Here is a 15,761-nt window from a genome sequence, read left to right on the forward strand (position 1 = left end):
AGGATGAATGACCCTGATATGTCAGCATTAAGACCGTAGACAACTAAACATGCTACTAGCTGCATTTGCAAGTAATGAAAAAAATCCACTGTATGTTTGGTGTTGTATAAACATCTGATTAAGACTTTAGGTGTTAAGAGGAAAGGAAGGAATATTAATGACCACCCAAATGACCGCACAGAAAGTTGCCTAGTGCGGCTAACCATTGTTTCATCCCTCCTTGATAAACACCTTAGGGACCACTTCAAAGCATTTACAGATTAATGGATTAATTGGAGAATGAATCCAATGACTCCACTCAACTTGGAAAGTGATTTTACGGTCAATGCTCTCATTCACAGTACAATACTATAAAAGGGTCGTCATACCTCCCCGATGTTTGCTGAGAAGAAAACAACTCCATACCCTCCCTTTATTAGGACGGGAAAGTCAGTAAAGGGCAACGTTCTTGGAGTCGATATTACAGCCAAATAAACTAAATCCACCAGATTAAGTGATCCTTTAAGATATGAGTAGCATTTGCTTGAAAGTTATTCTAGCAAAAGATTACTTGTACACAGCTTAATCCCTTGAGTGTTTTCAAAACCTCTGAAGGATTTTCATCACCAGGATCGTAGAGAGAGAGAGAGAAAAAGATGAATACTTTGATTTTGTAGAAATGCTGACTGTTAGGTATTTTACACATATGGTACATTCATTGTATATGTTATTCAGTATATGCATGCCACCACATTCCACACAACTAGAATATTAATCCACAACATGGTTGACTGAGTTTTATTAAAAGCCGTAACCTTGAATACAAAGTACAGTCAAACTAATTCCATGATCATTTTATGATAAAGACTTGACTTTAACTTCTCTACAGTCAAAGTGCATATTTAAGGATAAATGTTCAAGATAAGAAAGTAAACTATAATCATTGCTTGTTTGGCAACATGCAATCATCAGAATTCTAATAGCATTTCACCACAAATAACTTTCAGCACCACAGCACGTGGACAGCATCTGCTCCAGTATGAATCAATGGGCAGGGAATGGATTCAATTCCCTCTGAAGCCACCTACGCCAAAGACATGCACACTCACAATAGTGAAATTATCAAAGATACTAACCAAGCCTCACTAATATGAGTATAACTTTACAACTTACCCCTCCAGGTTATTCTTCCAGCATTATTGTTCCATTTTTTTCTGGTGAAGACAAATCTCTGCCAGTGTGTTTCTGTGGCATCCAAGTACCCAACAATGAAAGCAGAGAAAGAGAGAAAAAGGGAAGATACAATGCGAACCTGTAAAAAAAAAAAAAGAGGGAGAGAAAATCAAAAGAGGGAGCCTATGCTGAAGGAAAAGCCTAAATAATCCATCTGTGATCCAGGAGACGCTATCAGATGGGGTGCATACAAATCACAAAGCTACCTCTGCAGCAACCTAGGTCCAATATCCTCAGGGTCCTAAGGCTGCACTCAGACAATTTACTATTACAGATTAAGCCTGGTACCTCACACACTCAAGGACATTATAAAATGGTGAATTTCAACAATAAAATTAGCATTTTGATTTCATTTTCTCAGACAATTGAAAAACAAGAAATGCATTTTATTCACCATTTTCCAATTTTCTGTTCTTTTTAAGTCATTGAGGACCTCATGGACTACATAATAAATATGTGGCAAGTTAAAAATGTATTCTGATTGCTTTCATTATGTGTACTGGTAAACCAGAGTGTTAAATAAATTCTGAATGTATTTGAATATTTCCAGAGTGTCTGTCTTCAATAACGCAACACTTACAGCATTATGTATTACAAAACTATGTATTGCAAAATTAACTGTTATATTATCCATTGTTCATCCAATTTGTAGTCCAGTGTACACATATATGGACTGTATATTTTTGATATTTTTCCAAATACAGCATCACAGCTGAAGCTACCTGCAGCAGTGGAGAATCACAGTGTGTGTTGCTGTAATACAGGGACACATCTCTGCATTGTTGTTCACAATCTGCAGAAAAGCATCCCACTGGGTCTATGTTCACCTGCAGCAAAACCAGCCTGCCTCTGTGTCTTTCACTGAGTGGAATTGAAATTGTTTTCGCCCTCTTGTTTTTGCTACCTGCTCATTCCCATTCAGGTATAAACAGTGGGGGTTGCTTGAACCTTAGCATGCATAAGCCACAAGTCAGGAAAACACCCAATTCATCATGGAGATAGCAAAGACAAACACATACACCCTAAAATAAGCATTAGATTGTTCAGTCCACCTGACTTGCATTCTCCCCCACTATACACCGCTCTGTGTATTTTTCATGACCAGATCGCCTGTGCTCACTTACAAATAACAGTTGTTTACAATAATTGATTTTTTTATTTTTTAGTATTGGAAACAATGTCCACAATGACTGATGAATGCATCTTCTTTGGTGCGTATGTGTGTAAAAAAAAAAGGAGAATTGATCCGCAACATTGCTTAGCAGCTATTCATTCAATTCAATCTAGCGTACAGCAGTGTGATGGGCTGCACAAATCAGGCAGATGCAGACACTTTAGGTATCATTTTGGCTGCATTCAATTCATCAACAATTTGAGTTCCATTGCTGTTGTACATTTACGGGAAAGATCGATCTGTGTGCAAGCACATTCATCTAGAGTCAAATGTGTATTCTTAGCTGACACCAATGCACGCCTAAGACCTGCACAGTGTAAAATAGACCCAAACACACATGAGTGAGGTTAACAGCATTTATAAATCCACAAAGCTAAACATTTAGCTCTTTGGCTAGCGGCTCTTCTTATATTCAATTCTTCTATAGAAAAAAAAAAATGATCTATAGAGTCTGATGCTGCAATAGAGGGGCATCAGGGCATGTGACCCGAAACAATTTTCTTTTCAACTGCACTCTTATCTGCAGCCCTCTTATCCAGATCCTTCATCTAACTCAGCAGTGCGGTTTTGAATTAACCTCAAGTCAATATCATGGTCATCTATCACGCTGACAGGAGCAGACTTGTGAGTGTGACATTGGAAAGATAATCATCTCAAGAGGAGAACGTGGTCTCCTCTAGTGAAAATGTTGCTCAGCTGGTCAGAATAACCAAGTCACTTGCAGTTTGAACTTGAGGTGAAATACACAAAGGCCGACACTATGTGACAGCCAATCAAAAGAAAATATATGTTTTGTATTTGGAGAATGTAGGATATCATTATATTACATTCATCTATGCTCTTTGTCGCCTTTGACATGTATGTTCTCAACCTCGTCCTTGTTATAATTGTTATGATTACTGCAATAACTGGTTGCACGATTCCCCATGAAGGATAGCCGTATTTACAACAAACACCTGGAAACTAACATTTTGTTATCAATGTTATTCAGTGATTGTATTTTCCAACCTCCCACCTAATTAATTTAAAGCTATCAAATGGAGGAAAAGCTCAGTACTGGTGTTTGTGAGTTTTCACAGGAAACATGGGACAATTACGACATAAGATAATTGCTGTTTCAATTATTCCACAACTTCTGTAATTGCATTTTACCGATGTTTCAGTTTGGGTGTTTTCAACAACTTATGTTGAGATATATCGCTTCGCATTCATTCATTCACAAAATCAACCATTAATCATTATTCTTCTATCAGCCATGACCTTTTTGGAACACAAGTAGAATGATTTATAAAAGGCAAATGAGTAGATATGTGCAGAGATCACCCCCACATATTACTACCATTATACAGATAAGAGATCAAATATCTCAGGGTAAATATGAAGAATGTTTAGTTGTTCCCAGATCATTGATAAATGTTATCATTATGTTAGAATATCTACTCCATTTCAATTTTCACAATCAAGTTATTTAAAGATAGTCACACAGAAGCAGTGACATGCATGTACTCACCTCGGTTATAGAAATGGCAAAGACGATTTTCCCTGGTGTGTCTGTTAGAAGAGAAAAAGATTTGAGTTGAAACCTGTCGACCCTTGGTCCTAGTCTCTCTGCCCTGTAACGTCATCGGTCTTGGTCTTAATATTTGTTTCTTTATCTGTATGATTTACCTGTTGCATAAACTAATGGCAAGCCCTGAAATTGTCTGAGGTCCAAATATAATCTTTTTTAACATGTACCCGACTAATTTATCATCACACTTACTGTGTGTTGATGAGGAAACAAATGCCTTAAATAAGAATACTTTCTCTCTCTCTCACACACACACACACACACACACACACACAGACACACAAACACAGAATTTAACTGTGATTTGCTCATATAAAAAAAAAAAATGGTTATATTACCATACATTCATATGGTAATATTTGGGTCCCTGTCCCTTTCTCCTCTTTGATTGGGCTGACTGACACTTCAGCATCTACACAGTCTGGGAGCCAAACAAAGCTATTTTTGTGGATTGACCATTATACAAGAGCTGCATGGGGGAATGTGCAAGAATGCAACCCAGGTGTCATTGCCCCTTGGTAATCTCGCTCGTCTTCAGGAATTCATTTCCTCAGCCGCTTCACTTCAAAATGACATTCTGACACCATTTACATGGAAATCACTTCATCTGTAATAGTGGCCTGTGTGCAGACAGGTCCTCTCAGAGGGCTAGACTATTAATGGACATATAAAAGTAAAGAGAATGACGGAAGGATGGAAAGAAAGAAAGAAAGAAAGAAAGAAAGAAAGAAAGAAAGAAAGAAAGAAAGAAAGAAAGAAAGAAAGAAAGAAAGAAGACAGAAGAAGGCAAGAAGGAAAGAAAGAAAGGGTAGGAGAGGGGCAATACTAAAGCATGGGCTCTTCAGGGTTAAAGTCAAGGTCAGAGCTTTGGGTTTTAGGGGATGGAGACACTAGGGGAAAGTATAATGTGGGAAATTCCTTTTTCACCCCTATCTCTCATCCTCTCTCACTCACTCTCTGCCTCTCTCATACAAGAGAGAGAGAGATGTAAAGATTTTCCCTGAAAGAAGAAAAGAAATCCACCATCAAAGCTCACAGCTGAGTAGGACCTGAGAGGAATGCATATAGGTTTCAACAAAGTAGTTCACACTGAGAAATAATGAATACAGGAATGTGTCCTTATTTGAAAAAAGATTAAATTACCATGCATGCATTTTATCTTATAAGACAATTTGTTTTTAACAGCAATTATTTGTCTGTGTTGGACATCACAAATATAAATCAAGGATTTATCTAAATGTCTGATAATTCCACGGCTGAGTTTATGTAATAAAGGGCAATGTTTTAGTGCAATCTCAACAACTACATCTCTCAAGTCCAAACAGGCATGTCTATGATTTACACATACTGTAAGCATCTGCATAAACACTGCACAAACTGTGTCACTTGTGACCACAGGCATAAATGTATGATCAAACACACATGATCAGTACATACATAAACATACATAACATTGTGTTGTAAACCATGTGGGATTAGATTGTCAAGTCATGAATCAATGTGTGTTGTATAATAATGAACCTGTAAGCGGATTCCATATGACGACCATACATCAAGATAAGAGACTCGTGATATTACATGTGTGCTATAATCGTGCCTTTTGTGAAAATTGCTGTTTTAAACTATTTGTCGATTTTCTGTGAAAAAAGGTTCATAATTTAGGTTGTTTGGTTGGATTGACACCTTGCATTACTGTAGCACTACTGTGTTAGATAAAGAGCTCATGCAAACACACTGTGCTCTGTGCAGTAATAAATAAATAAATTATAGAGTGTTTTTAATTTAAACTGTTGATTTTTTTTTTTTTAAAACACTGCGACAATACAACATGATCCATGTCCTTTTCTTTTGATACTACATTAGACATAGCATTACGTTCACACAACCTGCAAAACCCAGGTAACCTTGAGGAGCTTTTTTTTGTGAATTGACAAATCGTTTATTTTTTACTCTAAATGTGCTCAAGTATTCACATAAGTAAAACAAAACATAACTCAAACAAAGCATAATTGTAATGACTATTTACGTATAAATATCACAATACATCATCATGTAGACAAACGTGTTCAGCCACTGTTAGCTTGCTAATGTTCCTTCAAGGCAGTGCTACAAAATATTCAGTTTTTAAAATCAAAGAATGATGTAGGAGACAACATTGCAGCAGTAAAAGCTCCAAAGTGTGTGGTGAGGAAATATGACACTGAATACATTAAATGTGGATTCATAATGGCAGGCAGTGATGGGTGAGGGTAAGTAGCATATGTATTTTAGTCTTTACAGCTGACAGGAATGCTGGCAGTAAGCTCACAATAAAAAATAAACTTGACAATAGGGTGATGGCATGGGACGATGTGAAATCTCATGTTACCACGATCCTGGCCAAAATAATTTTGATGCACGATATAATCCCAATCATAATAAAAACATGCTTAAAAAAAAGAATGGCACTAAAACATACTGGAATTGTTTTGTTAAGAAGCAATTTTGGGGATTCCATCACAGAGGACACATCTTTGTTAAGTGAACGTTCTTTTTTAGTAAAAAAAAAAATCTTAAATGAGAGATCATAAACCATAAGGTCCCACTGCATGAATAAAGGATTTTTAAAAAAATCAAAGAAATAGCAATATTGTTTTAGTCCTTACTGTATTTTATAAATAACAGTCAGATACTATTTTTCACTTCTCTACCATGACAGCAAAACTATACATCATATATATTAAGAACAAGGATGACACACTATCACACCTCCACAACAGCTGGGGTGTAGATTGCTGTCCCTGCCACTGGTGGAGGAGCAGGATAGGCCTTTTAGCACAGCTGAACCCTGACTTGGCACTGCTGAAAAAGAACAGGTGTTTCTAATAACGTTAATGATGGTTTCATTCCCTTTCAGTGTCCCAGTAAGCCATGGCAGTGGGACAGTGAGCTGTCACACACAATAGCGGGAGCCTCAAACCAATACAGCTAAATGGAATCCAGCCATCATTAATTGAATAATTAAACGTGTGCTTTTCCTGCTAACATGTCAAAATATCATTTTTGGAAGAAGCCGTTAGCCTCACCTTGACCAACACTTCAGTTTTAGGAATTAAGACGATTTACAAGTTTAAGTTTTAGGGTCATTAAAGACAACTCAAAGTCTTAGTCATGTATGAGCAGATCAGAGTGTTAAGTAAAGTGTGAAGTCGTTTGAGGCAATAAAGAGTAAAGTCTTTAAAGTGTCGAACTGTATGTTCAGCATTTAAATTACACGGCTTTTGAATATTTATTTCCATTATTTTCAAACAGTTTTTACATAACTAAGACCTTGTAATTCATTTTACGTCATGTTTATTCTAAAGATAAGGAGGCAATAAGGTATTGCTTAAGAAATAAACACTTGCTTACTTTTTGCCTGTCAAGCATTAGTTGAACGTTATCATTAAGTGGGTGTGAGTAATTTACGGTTAGGATTAAGTCAATTGAAAGGCCACCTTCCTAATAAAAGCGGCATGCAAGTATGTAATATTGCTTCTGATAATATGGATACATAGACTCAGTTATCACAACATTGCAGTCAATGGTCACTATAGAATTATTTTTTCTGAATATTGTTTGCTTACTTCGGCTGTAGTTCTGTCATGCTGGAGGGAATTCTGTGCAAAAAAAAATGGGACGTTACGGTCTCCTCATTTCTGCAAAGAGTCTACTTTAGAAAGTTCTCGTGAGTTGCCATACTCATGCGAAAGCACTGCAGCTGTGATTCGTCAACGACAAATCGAAATATTGCCATATAAATAGGGCCATATCCAAGCCTATTTGCATTTTTGGGGGGGGGTCTGTAACTGTAATGTGATTGCCACATGAAATTTCCAATTTCTTCCAGTGCCAGCAAAGGCACCATAATAGTCAGGCGTGCCATGCGTAGTTGCAACGTTGATAGGTGGAAGGAACGTGACGTCATCGCGTACAGCGGGACGTCTCGGAGAAGATAAACAAAATAGGAAGGAAGCCTTCGGCCATACAATCGCGGCAAAAACGGTTCAAAAATTAGCTGGCGAGCTACAGTTAGCAGCTCCATGTGCCATTTATTGCTTAAAGCTTCACTATTCAGCGTTCACAATCATGGACGAGGGGATAATATTTCGTATGAGTGCATTTTCCGAGCAAGGGGGGAGGAAATACATGGAGGACGTGGTCGAGATACGAATCGAGTACGAGCCGACGCCGTCGCCAGTCGAAGACTATCCGAAGCCGCAGGGACATGGAGGACAGGGGAAAGCGGACAGTGAGCCTACAAAACAGCCTGGAAAAGAGACACACGACCATAACGTCGCTGCCGAGTCCGGCCCAGCCTCCGCGATGTGGGTAGAGAGTCTATCAAATGAGGACAACAACACACCGGCATCGGAGGGGAAAGTCGCAAAGCATGCAGTCGACACCCGCAAGTCTGTGGCGTTTTTCGCTGTTTTCGATGGCCACGGGGGTCGAGAAGCGGCACATTTCGCGAGAGACAATCTGTGGGATTTATTGAAAAAGCAGCGGGGGTTTTGGTCGAAGGATCACAGCGAAGTGTGTGCCGCTCTTAAGAAAGGTTTCATCGCCTGTCACCATGCGATGTGGAAAGAGCTCCGTAAGTCAATCAATGTGAAGCATACTTATATCATATCTTATATAAGCATATCTCCCCCCTCCTTTCATAGGCCTGTTTTATCGCTGCCTATTGCTCATAATTCTTGCTGTCACGGTTTTGAGCAGCAACGCTTGATAGCAAACCGTGTCACATGAGGCAGCAACCTGCTCAGCTGGTGTGAGGATGACCAATCCTCTGACGCCCCATCCCATCACTAATCATCACAGTGGGCCGTCATCCGACCACAACACAGCGCTCAGAGCTGACACAGACCCTTCAGTAAAGCTCTATAGAGTCTGTGCAATATAAACCCATATTCATTTCAATTTGGGGTGGTGTCAGATTACAATCCATGTTTTTAATTGTTGTGGTAAGCATGTGTATTTCGTTTATCAGTCTCTAAATCTGATATAGGCACAACGTTTGTTCCCTCTATTATGAAATATTGTGGATAATATCACATATTTCTGCAGAAAGGAATTGTAGAATTGGCACTGATTTTAAAAAAAAAAAATAATAATAATAATTGGGTCCATTTAGGAGTCTGGTTAGTAAAAGATAATACTAGTTAAGCCTTAGCTGAAGCTAAGTTTCAAAACTACCCCAAACAGCAGGAGCCTACCCTGCGGGGATACGTTTATATGGTAACATGGGTCAAACCTTTTTAATTCCTGCCTTATGAAACAGAATTTTCCCCAAATAAGCCAGATTCAAGACTAGAGCAAGCACGGCTTACGTGGTGGTCATGTTTTATGCAACAGCACTCTGATCCGTGGCTAGGAGAATCTATCTTCACCAGTAGTGCTATGTGATAGTATTAGTCTTCAGTTTGTCTTTTTCATCTAATGAATGTTTTTATTTTATTTGGCTAATTTTCCATGAGTGTAAATTGTTGTTTCCCCTGTATTGAACTCTTGTTGATGCAGAGAGCTTCAGTAAAATCCAATATGTGTGAAGAACGAATACTGAGGATACAGAAACAAACTATATCCTATGGTTGCTCTTAAGGCTGTATAGCTGCTGTGAAAGTGTCCATTCGCCCCAGACTCGCTTGCAGCTGTCACTTAATGTGTTTGCTTACTTGTGTGTGCTAACATAATTTGTGTTAGACTGTTTTAAAGACAAGGAAAGGCTTCCTGACCTGGGTAGACGCTATTAACACATTTCCATGCCGGATGGAAAGGCTTCTTAACTGTCTTATTCCTTATATTCATAATCCGCTTATGCCTCCTTCGGTGTAGATTGGAAATCAGACAGTCCAGTATGGTATTTCCACCTTTATTTTACGTGGCTCCTGTGTACTCTCTGCACTACTTGTTGCCGTTGAAACTTTTGTTAAAAGTGTTACTTATGTCTTACATCTAAGAAACCATATCTCTGTATGTTGCTGTTTTAATAACAGAGAGTTATTATTCTATTATTTTTCATAATTTACTATTTTAACATGTTGGCATTGTGTTATTGTCGTCACTGACTTACCAATTTTGCCCATATAATAATGTTCACTGAGTAACATTAATCATTTTTACTTTTTATTTATCATATTTCCCCTTACAGCGGAGTGGCCAAAGACTATTACCGGCCTGCCCAGTACATCAGGCACCACAGCCAGTGTGATTGTGATCCGCGGGGTCCACATGTATGTCGCCCATGTAGGGGATTCAGCTGTGGTGGTTGGAGTGCAGGAAAACGACTCTGATATCACGCTCCAGGCGCTTGAAATAACACAAGACCATAAACCTGAACTTCCCAAAGAAAAAGAAAGGATTGAACGACTGGGTGGCAGGTGAGTTGGTGAACGGGAACTCGGACATTTTTTAAGACTGAGTTGTATTATAAGGTCGGGGGCTATGTCAGACACACCACATACGTCCCGCTGAGGGCAGATATTTTTTTGACCTTGTTCCTTTAGACATTGCTGCATTTCTTGTCAAGCTTTTTGTATTGAAGTGTGCTGTATTTTTCTTGTAACTGTAGTGTCATGAAAAAATCTGGAGTAAACCGTGTTGTGTGGAAGAGGCCCAGGCTGACCCATAACGGCCCTGTGAGGAGGAGTACAGTCATTGACCAGATCCCCTTCCTGGCTGTGGCCCGATCCCTCGGTAAAGATGACACCCTGTTTGTCGGGTTCAGTGTCCATAATGTTATACTATATATTCTTTATAATTATTATTTTTTGTTTGATTATTCCTTCAAAAGTGATAATATTTCGTCATCTTTTCAAAGGTGATCTGTGGAGCTACGACTTCTACAGCGGGGAGTTTGTGGTTTCTCCAGAGCCCGATACCACCATGATGACCCTTGACCCCAGCCGGCATCGCTACATCATCCTCGGCAGTGACGGCCTGTGGAATATGATGCCGCCCAAGAATGCAGTCAATATGTGTTCCAGCCACGACAAAATGGTGGTACGTTATTGTAAAAGTAATATCATTTTTGTGCTATGGTATAAGTGTTTAGTTACAATAAGTGTTATCATTTTGACAGGATGAAAACGGTTGTAGCAGCAGTAATCATCTTAATAATTGATGGAGGAATTTATGGAATAATTTACGTTCTCCGTCTGCTGTTTCTTCTTGCCTCCAGGGACCAAAGGGAATGTCTTGCGCCCGCCGGCTGGGATGTACAGCCCTTCTGTTTTGGAAAGAACGCATGCTCCGTGCAGACAACACAACAGTTATCGTCCTGGCCCTTCAGGAGCGCGGAGGCCCACCTGTCCCTATGCATCGAGATGAGATTGTTGTTGACATGTCTACAGGAATGGACCATGTTCCCTTCCCAGGAACTGCTTATAACACGTGTGTGGTCCCACAGGTAAGTGCCATAGTTTTTGTTGCATCCTCCTTTTGTAATCTTTAGTTTGGATTGAACCATTCAAATCATACAGAGAAAGGACATATTATAGGTAATATATTACAGTCACTGCTGGGGAAAGTACCTCAGAACTACTATGAAAATGGAAAAATATACAGAATATTTGTGTTTGTTTTTGTTGTTGTTTGCTATTCGCTGTATTGTCCTTTTATATATTCCAGTCCATTTTTTATTGTCATTTTGTTTAATACTTTCACCGCTAGTTGAAATCTGAATGTTTAAAGTCACCGATCGCGGTTGACTTAAGGTCACACCAACAGTTTCTATCAGTGGACCGTTGGTTTCAACAAATCACTCTTTGTTTCCGGGGCCAACAGGAGGAGCATGATGAGGATGAGGATGACATGTTTTTTGAAGAAGATGAGATATTTGAAGAAGATCATGAGGGATGGCCATGCCTGGAGTGGTAGTGAGGTGACTGCTCGGTTATAAAAAAAAAAATGTGTCAAAGTGTCAGCAATGTGACCAGCCAAATGATTTATATGATCAATCAGCCCAATACCAGACTTTTCTTGTTAAATCTGGTGGCAAAAAACAGCTTTTTTGGGTATCAACATAACAAGTGACCCTTCCAGTTTGTTGTTCCTCTCTGCTTGGGAGTATTGATTACAGTGGTATTGATGTTGTACTGCTAAAAGAGAGTGTAGATCGCTTATTTATTCAAATGAGTTGTCCAGTATATGAAAATGAAAGTGAGATAACTAATTCAAAAACATTAAATTACTTTGTTATTTCCAGATGGTTAGCATCACCAGTGTCACCTTAAACCTTCTTCCCACTTCAGCCAGTAGAGGGAGACAGTTATGTTAAAATGGTCTATTACAGTATACTGGATTTCACAGCCTTTATATTTTCTTCATATACAACAAGTGAGAAGACGGTAACATTAGAGCATTAGATGAAAAGTTGGAATAAACATGCATTTATATATTATATATATATATATTAAAAAAAATTCTGACCCCATATCCAGTTTTGAGAAAATACAATATCTGAACAGAAGAGAGGGATTTTCTTTGGGAGGAGAAGATGACCACTTGAACTTTATTATTTTTGCCAATAATACAATTGAATAGCGGAGAGGAGGACTGAGAATGCTTCTACCAGCCAAATCACATCATTCAATGGAAAGTCATAGATCTGTATTCACTGCCTACATTCTCTATATTCCACATTATAGCTTGGGCATGTAGATCACATTTCAACACATCTCCAATAATGTGTGTCAAACAATTGTTTATTTCCATGAGTTTAGTCTTTGTTCATTTGTAACAGCTTCCATCTGTGTATTTATTAATTTTCCAATGATGCAAGTTGTGTTTTTTGGGTTTTTTTCTTGAGAAATTTCTGGACAGATTCTGATTTATCTTTGATAATTTAATACATGTGTGTTATCATATGATATGATGATAATAAGCAATTTTTTATTTATATATATTATTTCAGCAGGGTGATTCAGCAAGTGCTCCCTCCCCACTCAGAGAAAGTTCCACAGCTCTGGAGCAGGCCTTTGGGCTGTATGAAGCAGCTTTCAGTGCCACCGCACAGCTCTTACCTGACTCTGACTCTGTGAGGGCCACTCTGCCCGCCTCAGACGCTTCAGCAAACGATTTCGAAAAGCAAGACTCTGCAACCCAGCTGGACTGCGCTGCTCCGGCTCCTCCCTTTAAAAGGCCTCGCCGTTCTCCGCACACACATGCTGAGCTAAGAGGTTGCCCTCGTCGTCTTGGCCGGTCCTCCAACAAAAGTTTCCCCCAGGAGATGCCGGATGGCAATGTACAAAGGGAACATTCCAGTCAAACTCACGGCCAAAAGAGAAGCTCCTCTGAGGAAAGCAGTGTCCTACCACAGCACCAAAACTCCCCCTTGTGCATGTGCTGATTCTTGTCTCAGAGAAACTGTGTTTGGGGGGCCAATTCCTAGATGTATACTTTTTATAAAAAAAAGTCTTTGTTTTTGTAAATATGTGAGAAATTTGAGATTGTAAATGTGTTGCTGTTTTAACCTTTTTCTTCCTTGTCTTCTTCCTGCCCTTTCTTTAAAATTGAGTGTTCGCAGAAATTTTAAAAATCCATTCAATCTACACAATCTATTTTCATACGTAAAAGTATGTATAGTATATCCAAAAGATGTATTTTCAGGATGGATAACTACAATCTGAGATAACATCGGTTCACCAAAATTGTGACACGTGCGATCTTCCAGTTTAGATTTCTAACGAATGGTTTTACTGTTTTAGATTGATTTTACTTGGATGCCATAACATCCCAGTCTTTCATTCATTGGAGTTAATACCTCAGACCAGATGAAATGTGCTACTCTGACATGTTAGGTTTTTGTTTTTTTTATCAGGTTCAATAGAAGCCCCTGTTAGTGGTGATGCTGTAGCGTGCAAAATAATGGAAATATTTGAAAATGGTCTGAGGTATTTATAAGGATATTGATTTTAAATATGTTACTTATTTTGTGTACCAGTGGCTAATTATGTACTGTCATGATCACAATTGCTACTCAGCTAATTGGTGTATCTTATGCATAACTTGTGAGGAGGCGTTAAAGGGTCTTTTCACCCAAATTTGGAAAAATATTCTCTCATTTTGCCTAGTGGTATCTCTATCCATGTACATAATGTGTGATTGCAGTGAACTGACCCTTTGATGGTACTTTGATGGACAGTTTTATTCTTTGCTGGAGAGATCCATCTTCATTTTTTATTTAAACAACGGGTTTTGGTACTGTAATTAGGTGCTGATGTGAAAGCCAAGATCAATACCTGTGCCTCACTGGAAGATGGTTTTGAGTTTGCTTTCTCCTTGACTTTTGTTTTTATAACACCCAATTTATTTTAAGTGTCCACTTGGCACTAACACCATTCCAACAGCCTTTTCTATTTGTTTTCATAATCTTGTATCCTTATGTGTGGTCTGCTCCCATAACTTGTGTTTTAATCTGCACATAAAACACCTTATGGTACGAGCGCAGGAAGTGCCCGTTTCATGTGTGTGTGTGTGTGTGTTGTGAATTTGTAGCTTGTGTTAACATGGCAGCTCAGTTACTGTTTAAGCTGATTTATTTGCCTTCCTTTTTCCATAAAAACGTAATGGTCGCCTTAGCACAGATGAGTCAAAGGTGCTATTCACAGGGTTTCATATTTGGGACTCAAACTGATGAGAATCTCTAGGATATCTTAATGTAAGTATGGCTGTGGCCCAGTGTGTCATGCTACCATCTGCACTACAGCATACAAAACCTGGTTCATTTTTTTTTTGTTTCTGGTACAGTTTGTTGATTTTGTACAGCACGTCAATATGCAATAGTAGTTTGTACAGTACGTTATTATGCAAAATTATCGGGTTCTTCAGGAGTCTGGCATGCTGGGATCTACTCTGTATGTTGTGAAGTGTCCAGAGGTAATGGATGTTAATGGGCATGTGTTTTTTGTTTTTGACTATGATAATACTTTGTGTCTGGCTTCATGTCCACTGCAACCAGTTTTCAGGACTAACTGTATAAGCTACATGCGTTGAAAGTGACTGGATATACAGCGTCTGTGTGTTGTAATAAAGTTCTCATTTTTCAAATCGGTGGCGTTAAAGAGTGTTGCAGTGTCTATATTGCTCAAACAACAATATCCAGCCTTGTGGGTGAAGCTGTTATGACTATGATTAATGACTAGCATGTTTCTGTTTTAAAAAGTAACCTGTTCATTGACTTTGTTAATGGAACCGTGTTTGTCTTCAGCTACTGTGTAGCTTAAATATAGAGGCAATAGTTTTGCTCACATTTGTACATGGGTGCACTGGTGTTATGTTCCAGTAGATGGCGGTAATGTAAAGAGATTAAACAGTTGTGGCTCTACAGTGACTAGTTTCTTGAATATCTTGTTTTGTTAACAGCAGTACACTAATCACAGACAGAAGGAGGAACTGATTGAAGTCTAATCAGCTGATGAGAATCACCAGTGCGTTTCTGTATGCTGGACACTCTGAGTCAAAAAGTGTAAGCTGTATTACTGAAATAGCTTCATTTTGAGCAACCCGAAGACTTTGCTAAAGATGTTTACATTTGTGTGAATAAAGAAAAATAACTGAGACACCAAAGTTTTAAAAGTCTCCAAGACTTTTGGAGATCAAATTACATTACAGACAAGGACAGGTGACGGGCTCTCTATGTGCTTTGAGTCAGAAAACAATAACTGTAAGTCATATTGTTGAACTGTGCAGGTCATCTGGATTAGGAAAAAATGATCAAGGTTATATTGTATTAATCATGTATAAGAAGTGAAATTTGTCAGGTTTATAAGGGCTATTGTGTGG

General features: G+C 38.7%; 2 protein-coding genes across 2 annotated transcripts in view; one reads left to right on the forward strand and one right to left on the reverse strand.

The window, feature by feature from the left end:
* The window catches only part of LOC129113112 (roundabout homolog 1-like), a 91,203-nt gene extending 83,511 nt beyond the window's left edge, over positions 1-7,692 (reverse strand). Inside the window, 3 exon segments of the mRNA XM_054625257.1 lie at positions 1,153-1,291; positions 3,897-3,937; positions 7,562-7,692. The gene's annotated coding sequence lies outside the window, so the exon portion shown is untranslated.
* Positions 7,693-7,887: 195 nt separating this feature from the next.
* On the forward strand, positions 7,888-15,028 carry LOC129113515 (protein phosphatase 1D-like). The gene is made up of 7 exons (XM_054625853.1): positions 7,888-8,571; positions 10,129-10,357; positions 10,549-10,673; positions 10,798-10,979; positions 11,158-11,385; positions 11,763-11,859; positions 12,892-15,028. The coding sequence occupies exons 1-6, from the start codon at positions 8,064-8,066 to the stop codon at positions 11,853-11,855; spliced, it is 1,365 nt and encodes a 454-aa protein (XP_054481828.1). The 5' UTR covers positions 7,888-8,063; the 3' UTR covers positions 11,856-11,859; positions 12,892-15,028.
* Positions 15,029-15,761: the final 733 nt, after the last annotated feature.

Source organism: Anoplopoma fimbria, chromosome 24 (assembly GCF_027596085.1).
Source record: "Anoplopoma fimbria isolate UVic2021 breed Golden Eagle Sablefish chromosome 24, Afim_UVic_2022, whole genome shotgun sequence".
NCBI lineage: Eukaryota > Metazoa > Chordata > Actinopteri > Perciformes > Anoplopomatidae > Anoplopoma > Anoplopoma fimbria.

Coding starts and splice junctions, on each gene's coding strand:
- LOC129113515 (XM_054625853.1), top strand. CDS start 8,064: ATGGACGAGGGGATAATATTTCGTATGAGTGCATTTTCCGAGCAAGGG. Junction 8,572..10,128: donor TGCGATGTGGAAAGAGCTCC/GTAAGTCAATCA, acceptor TTCCCCTTACAG/CGGAGTGGCCAAAGACTATT. Junction 10,674..10,797: donor GGCTGTGGCCCGATCCCTCG/GTAAAGATGACA, acceptor ATCTTTTCAAAG/GTGATCTGTGGAGCTACGAC.